Source organism: Lutra lutra, chromosome 10 (assembly GCF_902655055.1).
Source record: "Lutra lutra chromosome 10, mLutLut1.2, whole genome shotgun sequence".
Taxonomy (NCBI): domain Eukaryota; kingdom Metazoa; phylum Chordata; class Mammalia; order Carnivora; family Mustelidae; genus Lutra; species Lutra lutra.
This window is the reverse complement of record NC_062287.1, coordinates 106,282,874-106,303,656: the sequence shown is the minus strand read 5'-3', so window position 1 is coordinate 106,303,656 and position 20,783 is coordinate 106,282,874. Positions and strand designations below refer to the sequence as shown.

Genomic DNA, 20,783 nt, shown 5'->3' with positions numbered 1-20,783 from the left:
TTTCTGGGCGATCTCATTATCCCATCTTTTTCTTAACTATTAGAAAAAAATATTTTTTAATTAAAAAATCTCTTCAAATATACTTATATAAATATGTGTGTGTATATATATGTATATACATATTCACATATAGATGAGTGTATATATACCTTGAAGTTTTCTTCTGTTATTAACCCCTCTCCAGCTCCTAGTCTCCCCCTCTGTACACACATAGGTAAGTACCATTAGGAGCCTTTTGTGGCAAATGCAAAGGTGAATGTAACAAATCTTTATCCTCATTCACTCTTTTTAAAAAATTTTTTTAAAGATTTTATTTATTTGAGAGAGAACAAGAGAGAGAACATGAGTGGTGGGAGGGGCAGAGGGAGAAGCAGACTCTGCTGAGCAGGGACACCAGCCCACCTCCCCCATGCATGCGTGTCTCGATCCCAGGACCCTGGGATCATGACTTGAGCTAAAGGCAGACACTAAACCAACTGAGCCACCCAGGTGCCGCCTCCTTTACTCTTTTTAACAGAAATGATAGCATGCTATACATAGTTAGATATGTTGCTTCCTTTCCTTAATAGTAAATTCTAGTGATCTTTTCTAGTATCCTTTTGAAGAGGCAGAGAGACACGCTGTTAACAAGAACAATAATGAAAGAGCTGGTAGGTCTTGCAGTCTTAGTGTGTTACCTCCATGTTGAGGGCCTGATATTCCAACTTTATAACAGTCTGTGAGTTTGGATTGGCTATTTTTCTTTTCTTTTCTTTCTTTCTTTTTTGTTTTTCAGAGAGAGGCAGGGGAGGGGCAAAGGGAGAGGGAGAGAATCTTGAGCAGGCTCCACACCCAGTGCGGAGCCTGACTTGACTCAGGACTTGGTCTCACGGACCCCAAGACTCCAGGTGCCCAGCTGGGCATCATTTAAATATTTGTATATTAAATATTTAATATATTTCTGTTCTGTGTATAGAATGAGCTATTTACTTGGTGTCATAGTTTATAAAAAGAAAATAGTTGGGCTGCCTGGGTGGCTCAGTCAGTGAAGCATCTCTCTTTTTTTTTTTAATATTTTATTTGACAGACAGAGATCACAAGTAGTTAGAGAGACAGGCAGAGAGAGAGAGGAGGAAGCAGGCTCCCTGCGGAGCAGAGAGCCCGATGCGGGGCTCGATCCCAGAACCCTGGGATCATGACCTGAGCCGAAGGCAGAGGCTTTAACCCACTGAGCCACCCAGGCGCCCCATGACTCTTTTTTTTTTTTTTTTTAAGATTTTATTTATTCATTTGTCAGAGAGAGAGAGAGAGCGAGCGTGAGCACAAGCAGGGGGAGTGGCAGGGAGAGGGAGAAGCAGACTCTCTGCTGAGTGGGGAACCTGATGCTGGGCTTGATCCCAGGACCCCAAGATCATGACCTCAGCCGAAGGCAGATGCTTAACTGATTGAGCCACCCAGGAGCCCCAAGCATCTGACTCTTGATTTTGGCTCATGTCATGATCCCAGGGTTCTGGCATCTCAGGGTCCCCATGTGGAGCTCTCCGCTTAGCAGGGAGTCTGAGGATTCTCTACCCCCTTCCTCTACCCCTCCTCCCTAAAATAGTCTTTTTTTTTTTTTTTTAAATGATGCCCAGGGATGTCAGTAGTCCAGTCTGTCCCTTCTGAGGCCCCAGACTGTTGCTTAAACATGGATCCTACGAGTAGGCGATAGGAGAAAAGGCTGAACTAAGGCCCTGCACAGTCCCGGTGAGTTATTATTTACTTGGCTGTTTACCCCACAAGACTGAGTCTCTGGAGGACAGGAATATGTCTTATGCATATATCCGCAATACTGCCTAGCACTATGCCTGGCACATAACAATTTTGGAAAGCTATTTTTGGAAAGCTTTGGGACCTGAGTCATGGTGGATGTCACTGCAGAAAACAATTTTGTTATTTCTATGCTTCATAAATACTTGATTGTTTTGGATACTTATGACTTTGTTTTGGCTTTCCAGAATGAAATATGATTACCAGTTTTTGAGCACTAACTATACATCAGTCATAATTGCCAAATACTTACATCTCATTTAACCCACAACAACTCAAATCATTTGGCAATAGGTAGTAAGTTCAAAGAGTTTAAATAAATCACCCAGGTTTGCACAGCTAGTAAGTATCGAAGCCAAAATGCAAAGCCCAGGTGAGTCTGACCCTGAATACTGCGGTCTTAACCACTCAAACATGTCTACATGTCACCTGCTTCTGGAAAACCACAAGGAAAGCTCAGGCTCTGATCATAATACATGATGACTCAATCCAGAGTGAGATGGCTGAGGACAGGCTGTAATCAGTATCATCAATATTTAGCATTTTGAATGTCCACTGTTTTGATGACCCTAGTTATTTGAGAAGGAAACAACACTAACAACAAAATGTAGTTCTCGTTTACAGGAGTAGCTTTTAAGCTGTGACTAATCCTAAAGTCTACCCATAATTTGGACTGTGTTCTAAATCCCAAAAACTTCTACAAGGTATGGGGAAGGCTGATGTGCTCACACTGACTTGGATGAAATTAATTGAGACAGATTTGTGTCTATCCATGTTTGCTGGTGACTTCCCAACAGGATGGATTTCAGTGGATCTCTATTGGGAGCCCTTAAAATAGAGCAGTGTATTTTGTTCGAAAGCAAAAGTTAGGGGCTTATATTAAGGGAGCAATAAAGTGAGTGAGCAGTGTTAAATGTCCCATATCCCTTCTTTACTCATCCATTCAATAAATATTAGTTTCTATTATTTGCTTGGCATTGTATGAAGCACTGTGGATATAGCAGTAAACAAAGTAAACAGACAAAATTCCTCTAGTGGGAAGAGAAACAAAAAGATTATGTTTTACTTAAAACGTAAGTCTGAGGTACCTGGGGTGGCTCTGTCAGGTAAGTGTCTGCCTTCAGCTCAGATGATGATCCTAGGGTCCTGGGATCAAGCACCGCATCACCGGGTGGTTGGGGTGGTGGTGGGGTTCCTTTCTCAGTGGGGAGTCTGCTTTTCCTTCTGCCCTCAGCCCATGCCCACTCGTGCTCTCTCCCTCAAATAAATAAATAAAACACAAGTCAGATAGTAAGAAGTCTAATGAAGTTGGACAGGGAAGGGTACTGGAGAATTCTGGGATGTGTGTGCAATTTTAAATTCTTACACTGTGCGTTGCAATTGTGACAAGACATTGGCCTTTAGCCCCCTCTCTCTTCCTGAGCATGCCACATAATGGCCTGGACTTGTGTCATATCCTGTAGGTCCTGCCTTCTGCACATGTAGTGTGAAACCCCAATAACCACTACTGGCTAGTTTCTTGCCGGCCTGAGTGGGCTAGATCTAATCGAGACTCTTAAATCTCAAGCCTAGAGGCGGGTATTCAAGTAATCTCAAGTTTGGGGGAAAATAGGAAGGCAGGGTGAGAGAAATCAAAATAGGATTTCTTTAGATAAGATTACGCAGAATTATCTCTCACTCTTCACCTCTGTCCTAATCTCTTGGGAAGTAGGAAAGAAACAAACAAAAAAAACAGCTCAAAGGCTTGGCAGGGCCTGAAGGTTGCTGGAAGGAGGTTCTGGGTAGATTATAATAGTTAAGGCAGAGGCAGACGTGGGGCACCTTTCTGGCTCAGTCAGAGGAGCGTGCGGCTCTTGATTTCTTAGTGGTGAATTCAAGCCCCAGGTCTGGTGTAGAGATTACTTAAAAACAAACAAACAAACAAGCATAAATTTAAAAAGTTAGAGGCAGAAGTAAGTATAATAATTTGTCTAACGAATGAGGATATGGTGATGCCAAGAGGGGGTGGTAATGGGATGGCTGCTTTATCTCCGATAACCGCCCCTACCCCAGCAAACCCAAACAAGTTTCTTCACAACTGACATTTTCTTAATCACGTGTGACGTGTGAATAAAATCGTTTTCGGAGAACCTTGTTTTGTATGGACCTAACACACAGTTTAAGTAGGGTGTGCTTGCAAAAGTACCTTTAAAGCAAGCCCCTGTAAACCTGACGTTTACAAAACATGGCCATGGCTTAGGCTGGACAGAGCCTGTGGAAGGAGTTTCACTGGAAGTTTTAGCTGTTAGAGTGGTGGTGATGGTCCATCACCAGGCTTGGCCAGGCATGCGATTATGGGGTGAAACTGATGATGATGGTGATGAAGTCACGTCCTCCTCTCCTTGTGAAGTCAAAATCGTTATTAAAAAAAGAAAACAAAAACCAGTGACGCTCACGTCACCAGGTTTGAGGCCTCCTTTTGGTTCTTTAGTCCTTAAACACCGAACCGTCAAAAGCGGCAGGTGGGGATTAGCGGCGGGTTATCCCAAGTCCTCCGCCCCCGGGCGGGTCTCAAGGCTGGATCTAGGCGGGGCGGGCGGGCGATCCCCGGCCTGAGCCGGCCCGCCCCTCCCCTCCCCTCTCCGGATGGCCTGCTGGGAGTTGTAGTTCAGTCGTCGAACAGACGCGTCAAGCCCCTTCCCTTTCTTCCGCTTCCTCCCCGCCCCAGCTGAGTGCGCAGAATAGGGACCCGCAGGCGGGGCACCCAGGGAGCGTGGAACTACAATTCCCAACGGACCATCGCACCCAAGGCGCACTCCCAGGTAGCCCGCGGCCCGCTCGCGCGCTCCAGCGTCGGGCGGTGGCGGGATTTGACCGGTGCGCCTCCCCTTCTCGCCCCCCCTCCCGCTCCGGCAAGCGCAGTGCCCGTCGCGGGGAGCGCGGTCTGTCCGGCCTCGTAGACCCGCCCTGTGTTCGTTCCCTCAAAGCTCTGCGTGCCCCTCCTTCTACCCAGTTTCTTCTAGAGTCCAGGCCCCGCCCGTTTCCCGCCTCCTGGGCCCGGTTCGTTCCCGATTCAGCCCGCCCCTCTCTGCGCCCCTGCTGCTTCTGCTGAAGGCGGAGGCTCCATGTTGTCCCCTCAGCGAGCGGTAGCGGCTGCCTCGGGAGGAGCAGGTGAGGCGCCCAATTTTCCCCGGGCCCGCTCCGTGGCCCTCCGCCGCCCTCCCGACTCCTTCCGAGGGGAACGCCCGCCCGCACCGCCGCCCGTTCCTCGTCCAGGGACTGGGACCCTGTGCCCCTCGCCGGGGTACCCTGGCCCGCGAATTCGGGGCCGGGGACTGCTAGCGAGGCCCGGCCGGCGGGGCGCGGGCGGCGCTTCCTTCGGTTCCCGGTGGGAGCGGCAGCCGTCGGAGGTCGGGCCGGGCGCTTGGGCCCAGCGCTAGGGGGAGGCCCGCGGTGCTCTAGGGCTGGGGGACGGGCGGGCGGCGCCCCGAAGTTGCGGCCCCGCCCTGGCGGAGCCGCGCGCTCCGGGGCTGCGGCTCCCTCCCGCCTGGCGCTCCGCAGGCTCGCGGGCCGGCAACCGGGGTCCCGGTCCTAGCGGGAAGGTAGATGCTTTACTTTGTCTTTGACAAAGCGCTTGACGGCTGCGAAGTGTCTTGGAGTTGGAAGCTTTATTTTTATCCTAACGACCTCGAGGCGCTGGCAAGCATTAGGAAAGTTGATTTTAAACCCGCCCTTCTTTCCATAAACGAGATAAAAGAATGTGGCCTTAATGGCTTTTTAGGAAGTTTTTTTAGTACGTTTGGGATCGTACGTTCTCTTGCTTTCCTGAAGACAAAGAATGGTAAAAGAAAAACCAAGTGGAAAGTCATCAAAGATTGAGGGATACTTCACCTGTCACTTTACCTGGCTTTATTCTTGCTTAATGTGTGTGCTGTTGAAATCGCCAGAAGTTTCACTTGCGAAATCTAAAGGCAAAAAATGAAAACACTGAAGAATCTTAATAAATCTCAGCCCTCAAAGTTGAATACGAAGCTGGGTGGAATGATTTGTGAAAGGGAGAAAAGAACTAACGGACGAAAAACGCAGTTTCACATTTTGTCTTGCTTTTGGAGAAGCAAAACCTACGTGGTTTTAATCCATGTCAGGTGTTCAGTAGTGCAGTGAACTGAAATTCAAATTAGTGCTCCCCCCCCCACTTTCCATAGAAACTAGCTTGAAGTCTAGAAATCCCTGTTTCTGTTTTATCACCTGTAAAGGAAAGGCTTGGATGAAAAGGATTTCTATGTAATGAGGAATTAACAGTAGGACAGCACGTTGTTTTATTAGCTACCGTTTACTTTCTCATTGGAGTAACCGTGAAATTAGGAAAAATGACAACAGGATAGATAGGTGTACTAGCATACTTTCTGTAGCTTTCACTCAATAGAAGTTGTTTAGAATAGGCTTTGTTAACTTGGTGTTCTATGGTGGAGCTCGTGTGTTTTTCATTTTTATGATTTCTAAATCTTAGAATAAAGGATAAATGCACACTAATTTAAAATGAGATAATAGAGAATTATAAGAAGCAATAAATTAATATAAAATTCTCTCTACCTCCCCCAATCACCAGTGCTAGGTCACTTAACAGTTCGGCTACATATTAAGATTCCAGTGAAATAGGGAACCCCAGGTTGTGTGAACTTGTTGAGAACTAGAATTTGCCTATAATGCATACCTGTTAAAGTTTCTACGGCCTTGTGAACTGAGAAATTGTTCAAATAACAAAGCTGCATTTTTTTTTAAAGATTTTATTCATTTATTTGACAGAAATCACAAGTAGGCAGAGAGGCAGGCAGAGAGAGAGAGGAGGAAGCAGGCTCCCCGCTGAGCAGAAAGCCCGATGCGGGGCTCGAACCCAGGACCCGGGATCATGACCCCAGCCGAAGGCAGCGGCCCAACCCACTGAGCCACCCAGGCGCCCCACAAAGCTGCATTTTAAAGTTAATCTAAATTTTAAAGCATTTTCCCAAGTTGTCTTTGAAGTTTTGGGAGTATATTCTTTAAAAAACATCAAAAGGAAAAATGAGGGGAAAGCTTTAATTAAAAGAAAAAAAACCTTTAGTTGGGCTTTTGGATCTGCATTCTGCTGCGTGATTAGAATAACCTGCGGTATTTTAAACCTGACAGTGCATGGGACCCACAGATTGTGGTTTAATTCATTGTGTGGCTGGGCAACGTTAAGAAAAGAATCTTGAGTAATTCTAATTTGCATACTAATATAGAATAAAATTTCCCTATAGGTGGTTGCTTACATTTGAATTGATTTGTTTACTTAATAGGAAGTTTGATTTATAATATCAGTGTATTGAGAAGTTGATGCTCTTTGGAAATTTGTAAAGGATGCTTTTTATTAGCATGTATATTGAGAGAACTTGTTGGTGTATTTCACAGCTAAAGCATATTAAAAGTTAGGAAATAGCCTTTGCTGGTATAGTCAGTGAAAAAAAACAAGATTAACTTTTTATGTCTTGAAATCATAAGGAATCCAAGTCAAATATTGACAATTAAGAAAGCCTTATTCATCTGGAACACAAAACCCTCAGGTAACCAAATGGATTTTGGTGATTTTTTTTTTTTTTGAGACTATTTATTTGAGAGAGAGGGAGCATGGACAAGCACGCTTGTGCACACAAGCAGTGGGGAAGGGCAGAGGGAGGAGAAGCAGTCTACCTGGTGAGCAGGGAGCCATTTCAGGGCTGGATCCCAGGACCCTGGGATCACGACCTGATCCAAAGGCAGACACTTAACCAACTGAGCCACCCAGGCACCCTGATTTTGGTGATTTTTTATTTTAGGGAAGAGTCAAATAAGATGAATATTGAACTCAGTCTATTAATAATTTTTTTTCTATAGTATAGCCTGGCATCATTTTTAGATTTAACCTAGTCTCTGCATTTCTGAATCTTAAGTACTGTTTAGTCATAATTGGTCTTTATAAATCCATAAACCACTACAAAATTGACAAAATGTGGTTTTGTTCAGCATTTTGTGCTAAAGTATAAAGATTTGTTGTGACACATGAATTGAGAAAAAGTTTCCTCTTAAACCCTTTAATTGATTCCAATGTAAATTTTCCCCATATTCTCTTCTGTTGGGTATAGGTAGTATTTTCACTGAAACAGCTTTAAAAATGTACGTGTATCTACCAGCATACTTACTGCCTTAAGACAAAATAGACTGTATAAAAGCACTCCCAACCATCAGCAAAATGGAACCACACCCAGCAGTTTGAGTTGGCTGAGGGCTTACCATCATACATGATGATGCGTTCTCGCTGGCCTTGCCTGAGTTAGGGACCTTAAAGACTGCCATCGAGAACAAGGCATGAAATGGTGTGCTTCTGGTTTTGGGTGTGTTCCTCTTGCCCTTTAGTAATGTGTTTCAAAAGGAGAGTGGAAAACTCAGGTCATAACTTTGCCCTGAGTCATACACTCTACTCAGTGAAATGTTTCTGAAACTGTAGTTAATATGCTCTTTGGAACTCTGAATAGTAAAGATGAGCACTGGGGCCCGGCTTTGCCGTAGTGGTTCTTCACCTGGGGGGATTTTGCTGCGATGGAACATCTAGCAATATCTGCAGACATTTCTACCGCTTAGAACCAGGGGTAGCACTTCTGGTATCTAGTGGGTAGAGGCCAGAGTTGCTGCCAAATACCCTACAATGAACAGACTAGCTAGCTCCTCACAACAAAGAGTTACCCAGCCCATGATACCAGTAGTGCTGAGATTGAGAAACCCTGGTTTGCATTGTTGAATTGATGAACTCAATTCTGTATGAATTTTCTGAAAAAGCAGTTGTACTTGCTTCCAGTTAACTAGTTTCATTGAGTTTATCACTGTTCAGATGGTCTTTTCAAATATTTGAAGGGAATTTAAACTTTTTTTCCCCTATAATGTTTTTTAATAGAACTTATTTCTTAGAATGTATATATATATATATATATTTTTTTTTTTTTTTTAAGATTTAATTTATTTGACAGAGATCACAAGTAGGCAGAGAGGCAGGCAGAGAGAGAGAGAGGGAAGCAGGCTCCCTGCCGAGCAGAGAGCCCAGTGTGGGGCTCCATCCTAGGACTCTGGGATCATGACCTGAGCCGAAGGCAGAGGCTCAACCCACTGGGCCACCCAGGCGCCCCCAGAATGTATGTTTTCCATAGGACTGGAAAGGCTGATGATGATTCCGTAGTCTCAGTGACTTTTATTTAGCCTCTGCAGCTACTTTTGCATTTTTATTTTATTTATTTATTTATTTATTTATTTAAAGATTTTATTTATTTATTTGACAGAGAGAGATCACAAGCAGGCAGAGAGGCAGGCAGAGAGACAGGAGGAAGCAGGTTCCCTGCTGAGCAGAGAGCCCGATGCGGGACTCGATCCCAGGACTCTGAGATCATGACCTGAGCCGAAGGCAGCGGCTTAACCCACTGAGCCACCCAGGCGCCCCTACTTTTGCATTTTTAAAATGACTTTCTTTTTTTTAAAGATTTTATTTATTTATTTGGCACAGAGAGAGAGATCACAAGTAGGCAGAGAGGCAGGCAGAGAGAGAGAAGGAAGCAGGCTCCCCGCTGAGCAGAGAGCCAGATGCGGGGATCGATCCCAGGACCCTGAGACTGACCTGAGCCGAAGGCCGAGGCTTTAACCCACTGAGCCACCCAGGTGCCCCATGACTTTTTTTTTTTTTTTTTAAGATTTTATTCATTTATTTGAGTGAAGGAGGCGGCATAAGTGGGAGGGGCAGAGGGAGAGGGAATCTCAAGCAGACTCCACATCTAGTGCAGAGCCTGACATGGGGCTTGATCCTGGGACCCTGAGATTGTGACCTGAGCCAAAACAAGAGATGGATGCTCAACAGACTGAACCACCCAGACGCCCCTAAAAGACTTTTTATTTTTATTTATTTATTTAAAAAAAAAAGATTATTTATTAGAGAGAGAGAGAGAGAGAGATCACAAGGAGGCAGAGAGGCAGGCAGAGAGAGAGGAGGAAGCAGGCTCCCCGCCGAGCAGAGAGCCCAATGCAGGGCTCGATCCCAGCACCCTGAGATCAGGACCCGAGCTGAAGGCAGAGGCCCAACCCCCTGAGCCACCCAGGCACCCCAATCTAAAAGACTTTAAAAAGTAGCTGCAGGGGCTCCTGGGAAGCGCAGTCAGTTGAGTGTCTGATTCTTGGTTTCAGCTCAGGTTGTGATCTTGGGGTCATGAGATGGAGCCCTTTTGGGCTCCTCGCTCAGTGAAGGGGTCTGTTTGAAATTCTCTCTCTCTGTCCCTCTGCCCCTCCTTGCGCGTTCTCTCTTTCTCTCTCAAATAAAACATCTTTAAGACAAACATTCAGAGTTAGATCATTCTAATAGAGTTAATGCTGTCATTTGCTCAGATCTCTACAGTTTTCCTATGAGAATTAGTTTCACTTGTTAGTCTTTCAGCTTCTTTTTACTTGGGTTGTCTGTTCTCATTTTAGTGCAGAGCCAGGCTGTTGAATGCGGTTATTACAGAGATTATTTGAACAGGCACTTTTAAACCTACTGGTTAGTCTGGGTTAAGGTGTGTTGTGCCAGAAGTAAAGGCTAAATCAGTACTTTAAAAGTAACTAGAAAAAAGTTTGTAGCTTCCACATGGACTGTTGAAAGGCTTTTTAATTATCCAAGAATTTTTAGCAATTCTTACATAACTGAAATGGTGGCTGATTCAGTATTACCGTGTACTATTTACAGCAATAATCAGACTTGGCAGTATGATACAGTATTTGGTCTACTTGTCTTTTTTTTTTTTTAAACATTGGTTTTCAGTTCACTTCTGTGTAAATGGATGACAGATGTGGCTATACTCAGGCCATATCTGTGTGTTCAAAATGTCTCTTCTGTTAATTCATATAAATGAACATAATACAGCATCAACTCTTCAGCTAAATAAGCATTAACCGTTCATATAAGTGAGGATTACTGTTGTCTCAGAGTGGTTATCTAGATCTTGGGAAATAATTGCTTTACTAAAGGGAAAAGGCATAAAAGGTTGTCCCCTAAAGGTTTTTCTTTTTTTTTTTTTAATATTTTATTTCTTTATTTGATACGGAGAGATCAAAAGTAGACAGAGAGGCAGGCAGAGAGAGAGGGGGAAGCAGGCTCCCTGCTGAGCAGAGAGCCGGATGCGGGGCACGATCCCAGGACCCTGAGATCACGACCTGAGTGGAAAGCAGAGGCTTAACCCTCTGAGCCACTCAGGCGCCCTAAAGGTTTTTCTAATACCATTCCTGGAGGTAAGATCTCCAGAGTTTAAGATTCCTGAGAAGTGGGAGTAATTTCATTGCAATTAGGGGAAACCCTTCCTCTCTCCCACCAAAAACCCTCAAAACAAAAACCCCAAATCTCAGAAACTTTTGTGTGAGTCCTTACTGAGCAAGTTGCTTTAATGTTTTTTTTTTTTTAAAGATTTTATTTATTTATTTGACAGAGAGAAATCACAAGTAGGCAGAGAGGCAGGCAGAGAGAGAGGAGGAAGCAGGCTCCCTGCTGAGCAGAGAGCCCGACGTGGGGCTCGAACCCAGGACCTGGGATCATGACCTGAGCCGAAGGCAGCGGCTTAACCCACTGAGCCACCCAGGCGCCCCTAATGTTTTTATCATTATAAATTTTGATCTGTTCTTTAGCCAGGCCTGTACAATTTAAATTTAACCCAAGGGATGTATAGGTTACCTAGCAAGTTTGACCAATTTAGACATTCAGGAAATTTTCAGTTGTTGAAGAGTCATTGAATCTTAGAGCTAGAAAAAAAATAGCTTCACCTAACTGCCTGGTTTTGTAGAGGAAACTGAGACCCAGAGAAGTAAAACGATTTAATCATGTGGTTGTACAGTCATTCTACAGCTGGGCCCTAAGTGTTGGGGAAGACCTTTCTCCTGTACATTCTGCCTCACCAGAGAATAACAACCTTTGCCCAAACAGGCTTAAGTCATAGAAGGGAGAAATGAGGGGTGCCTGGGTGGTACAGTCAGTTAAGTGTCCAACTCTTGGTTTCAGCTCAGGTTGTGGTCTCGGGATCATGGGATTGAGCCCTGTGTCAGGCTCCACGTTCAGTGTGGGGTCTGCCTAAGATTCTCTCTCCTCCCTCTGTGCCCTCTTCCCCCCACTCCTCCCACGCTCGCTCGCTCTCTCATATATATAAAAAATGAAACAATTGGATTTGGAGCTATACGGTATATAGGAAGATAGAGTCAGGGAAGCTGTGGAGGCTGAGAAGTAGAGATTTGAAAGAAGTAGAGTAACTGAGGATTCATTGCAATAATGCCATAAATAGAGAGTGTTAGTCCTCGAGGTTTCTAGAAGTTAAATCTTTTTTTTTTTAAGATTTTATTTATTTATTTGATAGAGATCACAAGTAGGCAGAGAGGCAGGCAGAGAGAGAGAGGAGGAAACAGGCTCCCTGCCGAGCAGAGAGCCTGATGTGGGGCTCGATCCCAGGACCCTAGGATCATGACCTGAGCTGAAGGCAGAGGCTTTAACCCACTGAGCCACCCAGGCGCCCCCTAGAAGTTAAATCTTGACTCATTTCACTCTTGAGACCACAGACTAGACATGCCCAGAGTCACATAGGCTGTTAGTGGTAGAACTGGAACAGGGACTTGTCTCTTGACTCTTGTGCCCATATATTTCTACACACTACTCCTGAGAAGGAGGTGACAGTGGAGTATCCAGGTGCATCTGTTCCTGAGGCAGTCGTGTGTTGGACCTGAATGTAGGTTGGGAATTAATGACGTTGCATCACCAAAAGAGGGTATAGTGAAATTACAAGAATAAAGAGCTTATTGAGGGAGTGAAGGAGAACTTCGAGACTGAAGCAGAGCACCCATGGCGCTCAGAGAAGGCTGAAGAGAAAAAGAAGTAGCAAAAGATGGTGAAGAGGTTGGGAGGGAGCTAGAAATGGGCACTGTCTCTGAGACCAAAGGTTTTCAGGAGTTCTAGAAGCAGATGCCAGTTGTGTTTTGTTATGTAGAGAGGGTGGAGTGCGAATCAAGGAAGGGCCATTGGATTTGGCAAGAGAGGTCCTTGATAAACTAGTGAAGAGTTTGAGCAAGGAGGTTGAGAGGAAAGTCAGGTTGCAAGGTAATGAGCAGGGAATGGGCAAGTCCATGAATGAAGACACACCTTCAGGGAGTTTGGCCCAGAAAGAAAGGAGACCGCAAGGGGGAAGGGAAGAAACTGGTTTTTATTGAGGTGCTTGACAAGTATTACTGGGTTTAGTGCTCACAATACTAGGAGACTGTTACTCTTCCTTTTAGATACTGGGGCTAAGTATAACAGTTTCCCTACTCCCCAGAAGTTCCCACTTGAGTGATAAGTCATGATTAATATTAATATTAGAGTGGTGGGATAATATAGTATGTATGAGGTTAATAGGAAAGTGGGACCACTTTATTGAGTTTCTAGTATGTATTAGACTCTGGGCTTTGAGATGAGTATTCAGTTTCTATATAAATGGACCTGCAAGTGGTTAGAAATTTATCCATAGTTACATTGAGACTTAAGTGGTGGAGTTCATTCAGTTATTCCAGAAATATTTTTTGGATATCTACTATGTGTGGGCACTGTTCTGGGATCTTGGGGGATATGGCATTGAACAGCAGAGACAAAAATTCTTACCCTAATGGAGCTTACATTCTAGAGGGGAGAAAGGAAGCATTCAAGCCCCGCTGTATCTAGACTCCAGAAAGTATTTTTTTTCTTTTCTTCTTTTTTTTTTTCGTATACCATGTAAAGTGATAGGCAGAGGATAGGGCCAGAGGGAGGAGAAGGTGGGTGTTGAAGGGTTAGTCTTTGCCTGGAGTTCGGGGGGGGGGATGTGTTTTTCAGGCCATGGGAACAAGTGGTTGAATAAGTTATACATTTGAAATTTTGGAGTCAAGGCAGGACAGGACCAGAATCCTGTTTCTTCAGTAGAAAGACTAGTGAAAATAAATTTGCCTGAGAGGACGAGGGGGGTGAGGAATAAGAGGAAGCAAGGCAGCGGGGAGAATGGTGAAAGGGTTGGACTTAGAGGATGGAGATTCAGCTTTGAGCCCTTGATCCATAAAGTGTTTGGGTTGCCCTTATGTAGTTGCTGTTGCGATGTATTTATGTACTATGTTGAAGGAGGTCAGCCCTAACGGGTGAGATTGCATCATTAAAGCAACGCTTGGGGATAGTACCTGACAGGCGAGAAAGATCTGGAGGTGGTAAGATCTAAGGGAGAAGGTCCTGAGGTTTTGATTAAGAGATCTTAAAGGATTGGGGAGCCTGAGATATGGGGATAAATCGTCAAAGGACATTTATTTTTTTGTTAAAATGTTTATAGTTTTACTCATTTAAGTAATTTCTGCCCCCCATGTGAGGCTTGAACTCATGACCTCAAGATCAAGAGTTGCATACTCTTCCAACTGTGCCAGCCAGGCACCCCTTTTAGCAATTTTTTTAAAGAGCAAAGGGCATTTATATGACACCTGGAAAGGGGTGAGTAAAAATAAAGTTTTTACTTGGAAGATCAATGATACTGTCTTGGGGGCAGCTGGCTGGCTCAGTCGGTTGAGTATCTGACTCTTGGATTTGGCTCCAGTTATGATCTCAGGGTCGTGAGAGTGAGCCCTGTGTCAGGCTCTATGCTCAGTGCCGTGTCTGCTAGAGATTCTCTCTTCCTTTCTTCCTCTCTTCCCTTTTGCTCTCTCTCAAAATAAATAATCTTTTAGAAAAAAAAGGTACTGTATTGTGTTAGAAAATGAGAGAGAAAGATGATATGGTGAAAAGTGAGCAACTTTATTTGTTTAAATTGGATTATTGGTGATGTGTGCGGTTCACAATGATTTTTCCCTTAAGTGGATGGAAACCAAAGGAGCAAGATCTTTCTAAATCCAGTGTGTCCAGTAAACCATTCGAAAAGAAATGGAAGATCAGCCCCCTCCTCCAACTAAACGTAGTCTGGTTTTCTCTTCCTTTCACTGTGCTCTGGGCAGAAGGAGAGGAAGAGTTGAGTGAAGGGCTTTATCACCTTTTCCCCCGCAACAGTCCTCAGTGGTCTTCAGCTTCTCTTGAAGTACAGCTCATTGTGCACGACTGCATACGTTCCTGTCACTGGGTTATTCCGTCTTGCCAGTAGCCGGGGGATCCTTACCTTCTGTGTCTGTTGCTCTGGCAAAACCACCTGCATTCTCAGGGTTGTGGCCTTCCACTATATTACAGCCCGTCGGATTCATTCTTCCTGTGATCGGCTGTTGTGTGCCTGCTTTGTTCGGTAGACTTTAATGGTTTAATAGATGAAATGGAAAGAGCCAGTATCACGAACTTAATTGTGAGATCCTGGGGGACTCTTAAACTGGTTCCTGGGTTTGGCTGTACTCGGTAGAGCCTTCAAATTAGTTATCTAAACGAGGTAGACATTTATTTACTTATTTATTTCACATGAAAGTGAGCCAGCAGGGCAGTTCTGCTACATGAAGTCTGAGGTCCTACATCTCTTGTTGCTTCAGTGTTTCTGGGGAGTTGTCCTCATGGGCCTGGCGCATGATGACTACCTCCCCCAAATACATCCAGAGAGCAGAAAAGGGGAAAGTGCCTGCCCCAGAATTTGCTGTATCATTTCCAGTCTGAACTTAATCACACAGGGATAACCCTCGCTGCAAGGTTGGGTTGAAGATTTCTTTTGGGCAGTTTGATGCCCAGCGAAAAAATCAGTCGCCATAGCAGGAGGGGAAAATGACTTATTGGGGGAGCAACCAGCCACCTCAGGGACTTGATTTGGAACTGCTCTGAGTCTTGCGCAGTACTTAACACTGGTTTATCCATAAGATCTGAGTGAGTTCTCGTTAGTTCTTTTTTCTTTTTTAAGATTTTATTTTTATCTATTTGACAGAAAGTGAGCGAGCACAAGCAGGGGGAGCAGAGGGAGAGTGAGAAGCAGACTCCCCACTGAATAGGGGGCTCCATGCGGCACTCGATCCCAGGACCCCGAGATCCTGACCTGAGCTGCAGGCAGACGAAGGCAGACGCTTAGCCAACTGAGCCACCGAGGCGCCCTCGTTAGTGCTTTCATATGAAAGGTTGAAGGTCTTTAGGTCCTGGATTCACCTCCTATTGTGGCAGTAAAAAGGACCGCAAGAGATTGTTCACAGAAATGTTTCCTTCTTACCCAGGCAGTAATGGGGAAGAAAGATAGTAATACACATTTATTACAAGGGTATCGTGGCAGTTTAAGTATATTTATAACTTATTTTCCACTAGTTTGATAAAAATATAAAAGTGGGAAGAACCTTTTGTTGCTCTCTGATAGTTTAAGTATAAAAAGTGAGTAGTAATTCCCATAGCTCAGTGGGTAGAATCTGGCAGGCAAGCTGTTTTGTTGACTTTCTTACTGTGATCACGCAGCCTTCAGTGTTTCCCAGACAAAAGTAATTTGGGGACCTGTGGGAGGCTGCAATAAGGCTTGAGACGAGGACCAAACCAGGCCCCGACTTGTGCCCCCTTTAAAGTCTGAATAACCTAACAAAAGGTTTAGGACGGGAAAAGTTGAGTAGCACTGAGAAAGGGTCTGTGCTATGTGTTGTGCGCTGGCCTACGTGACGTCCCACACGCTTGCTAAACAAATGAGAACAATTCGGTTGGGGTCGTAAGTTCATGGCTGGTCCTTGCTGCCCTAGTACATCCCATAAATTACTTTCAGGTTTGCTGTATCAATACAGGACAATTGTACTGGCATCAGCCGTTTGGCATCACGAGGTCTGCTTATAGTTAATTGTGAAACTTATGGGAACTTGTGGTTAACTAGACACAGATGTATTGCTTCTCCTATTGTAATATCACTATATATATGGCCTTCATGCTTTGAATAAACTTAGCACTGTTGGACATCCTCCTCAGTGCTCCTTCTGCCCCCATCTCTCTGCTTCTCGAGTTCCTTTCTTCATCCTCTTACTCTCACATTCCTGGTCGATTTGTCACGCCGGCTGCGACAGACACCGTATTTGGGATTTTGGCCATATCTGCTTGCCTGTACTGTGCTTTGCTTAATATTTGTTTTTCAATTTACTTTGAATTGATTCATCTTTTAAACTTAGCATTCTTCTAAGTAGTAAACCATTAAAACATGATTTTGTTTCCTTATACACATGAAAATACGTAATTATTAAAATAATGTCCTTTTAACTACATGAAAACATCTTTTATACCAGTGCTGCATACTAATACTTCGGGAAATAGTGCTTTGCTTCATCCCTGAGGCCACACTGGTAGTTTTTTGTAAACTTTCGGTAAAACCATAGCTGCTGAGTGGCTCTGTGAATTTCAAAGAATTGATATCTTTCTGCTTTCAACTTTGGTAGGGAAACTACTAGTTAGTGCTTAATTGTGAGGTAAAGAATTAATTGCCCCTAAAATGTTGACTAGGTTGTTAAGAGTGATCTGCAAGGGGCGCCTGGGTGGCTCAGTGGGGTAAGCCTCTGCCTCTGCCTTCCACTCAGGTCATGATCCCAGGCGCACCCAAAAATACAAATTTAAAAAAGATTTGAAACTAATTTTTTTTTTCTCTACAACAATCTAGGTGATGCCATGGAGAGTGGAAAGCCTGGCCCAGTGCAGGTTGTTTTGGTTCAGAAAGACCAGCATTCCTATGAGCTAGAAGAGAAAGCCTTGGCCAGCATTCTTTTACAGGACCACATCCGAGACCTTGATGTGGTGGTGGTGTCAGTGGCTGGTGCCTTCCGAAAGGGCAAGTCCTTCTTCCTGGACTTCATGCTACGATATTTATATTTCCAGGTAAACTAGAATTGTTTCATTTCAGATTGGAAAATGAGACTTTTGTGTCCAAAAGAGCAAAATAAGCTCGTTGATTATCCTTAATATGTAAAATTACTCAAAATTTAAGACTTAATGGAGATTTTTTTTTCCTATAGAAGGAAGGTGGTCATTCAAATTGGTTGGGTGACTCAGAAGAACCATTAACAGGGTTTTCATGGAGAGGGGGCTCTGACCCAGAAACAACAGGGATTCAGATCTGGAGTGAAGTTTTTACTGTGGAGAAGCCCGGTGGGAAGAAGGTAAGGAAGAAAAGACTTGTTAATGAACAAAAACAACAACAGGACAAGAACTTTAATGTGTACTCTGATAATTCATCTGAAAATAATGTAAGTGCATGGTTTAAAAATAACACGAGTATGTATGTGTGTGTGTGTGTGTGTGTGTATATATATATATATATATATATATATATATATAAGATTTTATTTATTTATTTGACACAGAGAGAAAGAGATCACAAGTAGGCAGAGAGGCAGGCAGGGAGAGAAGAAGGAAGCAGGCTCCCTGCTGAGCAGAGAGCCTGACATGGGGCTCGATCCCAGGACCCTGAGATCATGACCTGAGCCGAAGGCAGAGGCTTAACCCACTGAGCCACCCAGGCGCCTACACGAGTATATTTTAAAAGGTCAAATAGTAATATAAGGTTTCTTTTTTTTTATTTAAAAAAGATTTTTTTAAACTTTTTTTTAAAAGATTTTATTCATTTATTTGACAGAGATGACAAGTAGGCAGAGAAACAGGCAGAGAGAGGAGGAAGCAGGCTTCCTGCTGAGCAGAGTTGCTGCTCGATCCCAGGACCCTGGGATCATGACCTGAGCTGAAGGCAGAGGCTTTAACCCACTGAGCCACCCAGGCACCCCTATTTTTTAAAATTTTTAAAAAAGATTTATTTGAGAGAGAGGAAGAACACATGAGCAGGGGGAGGGGCAGAGGGAGAAGCAGGCTCCCTGCTGAGCAGGGAACCCTACGTGGAGCTCCATCCCAGGACTCTGGGATCATGACCTGAGCTGAAGGCAGATGCCCAACCGACTGAGCCACCAAGGCACCTCAGTAATATAACGTTTCTAACAAATAGTAGCTATCAGAATCAAAAGGTAGCTATCAAGTGCCCTGTTCTTCCCTCTGCTTGTTTTCACTTCCCAAGGGTTAATGACCTCAAGTGTTTCAGATGTTACTTCTCTTCTTTACTTTCTTACTCCTGTGAGGGTAGCATAGACCTGGCTGCCACTCTTGTGGGAGCTGAGCAGATACAGGACACTAGGGCATCTCACATGCAGATGTGAGCACCCCACCTGCCCCGCCCCAGCCATCAGTAGACCTCTTACCCCATTTCTTCTGTGTCCAGTAAGTGACTGTCCTATAGCCTCCCCCACATTTTTTTTGTCCGGAGCAAGTCCTATCCTGTGTCTCCTCAAAGTGGCAGAGAGGATTTGGGGGTGTCGCTGTTTCTTTCTTTCTTTCTTTTTTTTTTTTTAAAGATTTCATTTATTTATTTGACAGACAGAGATCACAAGTAGGCAGAGAGGCAGGCAGAGAGAGAGGAAGGAAAGCAGGCTCCCCGCCGAGCAGAGAGCTCGATGCGGGGCTCGATCCCAGAACCCTGGGATCATGACCCGAGCCGAAAGCAGAGGCTTTAACCCACTGAGCCACCCAGGCGCCCCGGTGTCGCTGTTTCTTAAACAGATTTTAACCCATTCCTTCTGTTTTTAGTTCTGTCCTAAAGCATGCTTTCACAGCTGTCAGTAATACAGCTGCTCTTCGATCTGGCATTTCAACAGGCCTACAGTTTTCATTTTAGTCCTGTTGTTTTGTATCATTGCTCTCTTTCTCCTTTTCTGGTAATGTGTGGTAGATGCTTTCATAATTTTCTTTTTAGGAATAAATTATTTTTCACCGTATGATCCCTTTCTATAGAATTGGTGGGCAACTAACTGCTCTATCTATTTTTCATAATCGTTTAGGAAATCTTTACACTCTTAGTAGTGAGCAAGCTTTGCTTTTAGTCATCTAAAATTTGTAGTGTCATTTTTTTTTTTAAATCTTGTTGAATTGACTCCTTTATAAAGCTCAGTGTTTTTTGACATCATTTTGGTTTCCTGACCTTTAGAAACATTAATAGACTTTATTTTTTAGGACAGTGTTAGGTTTATAGAAAAGTTGATCAGAAAATGCAGAGTTTCCAGATGGCCCTTCCCCTTGCCAGTTTCTCTCTACTATTTATATCTTGTATTAGTGTGATGCATTTGTTATAATTAATGATCCAGTATTTTTTTTTTAAATTTCATTTATTTATTTGACAGAGAGAGATCACAAGTAGGCAGAGAGGCAGGCAGGCAGAGAGAGGGGGAAGCAGGCTCCCCGCTGAGCAGAGAGCCCAATGCAGGGCTCCATCCCAGGACCCTGCGATCATAACCTGAGCCGAAGGCAGAGGCTTAACCCATTGAGCCACCCAGGCGCCCCAATGAACTAATAATTGATATACTATTATTAACTAAAGCCCATGGTTTGCATTAGGGTTCCCTCTTTGTGTTTATGTTCTCTGGGTTTTGATAAGTGTGTAATAGTGTGCAGCCGCCGTTGCTGTTTCAGACAGTAGGAACACTGCCCGAAAACCCTCTGTGCTCCACCTGTTTGCTCCCGCCTCCTCCTCAACTCTTGGTGACCACTGATCTTCACACTGTCTCCAGAAATCTGCCTTTTTCTAGAATGTCATGTAGTTGGAATCATACAATGTGTAGTCTTTTCTGATTGCCTTCTTTCACGTAGCAGTGTGCTTTCATGGTTCTTCACTTTTTTTATAACTTGATAGCTCTTTTCTTTTTATTGTTGAATAATATTTCATTGTCTGAACGTACCACGGTGTATCCATTCACCTACTGAAAGACTTCTTGTTTGCTTCCAGTTTTGACAATTATGAATAAAGCTGCCGTGTAAGCATTTGTGTTGAAACATAAGTTGCAACTAATTTGGGTAAATACCAAGGCTCACGATTGTCGGATTGTATGGCAAGGTGATATTTAGTTTTGTAAGAAACTGTCAAACTGAAAAGTACCTGTATCATTTTGCATTTTTTCCAGCAACGAATGTGAAAGTTCTCTTGTTCTGCATCCTTGTCTGCATTTGATGTTGTCAGTCTTCTCAATTTTTGCCATGCCAGTAGAGG

General features: G+C 44.0%; 1 protein-coding gene across 2 annotated transcripts in view; it reads left to right on the top strand.

The window, feature by feature from the left end:
• Window positions 1-4,399: 4,399 nt before the first annotated feature.
• ATL3 (atlastin GTPase 3) overlaps window positions 4,400-20,783 on the top strand; it is a 52,978-nt gene continuing 36,594 nt past the window's right edge. Inside the window, exons 1-3 of one of the 2 annotated variants that reach the window (XM_047690375.1) lie at window positions 4,400-4,589; window positions 17,364-17,578; window positions 17,716-17,859. In XM_047690375.1, the coding sequence (XP_047546331.1) occupies window positions 17,372-17,578; window positions 17,716-17,859 (351 nt within the window). In that variant the 5' untranslated portion in view covers window positions 4,400-4,589; window positions 17,364-17,371. Of the gene's footprint in view, window positions 4,590-4,743; window positions 4,939-17,363; window positions 17,579-17,715; window positions 17,860-20,783 lie in introns of those variants that run through there. The other variant, XM_047690374.1, reaches the window with a different exon arrangement.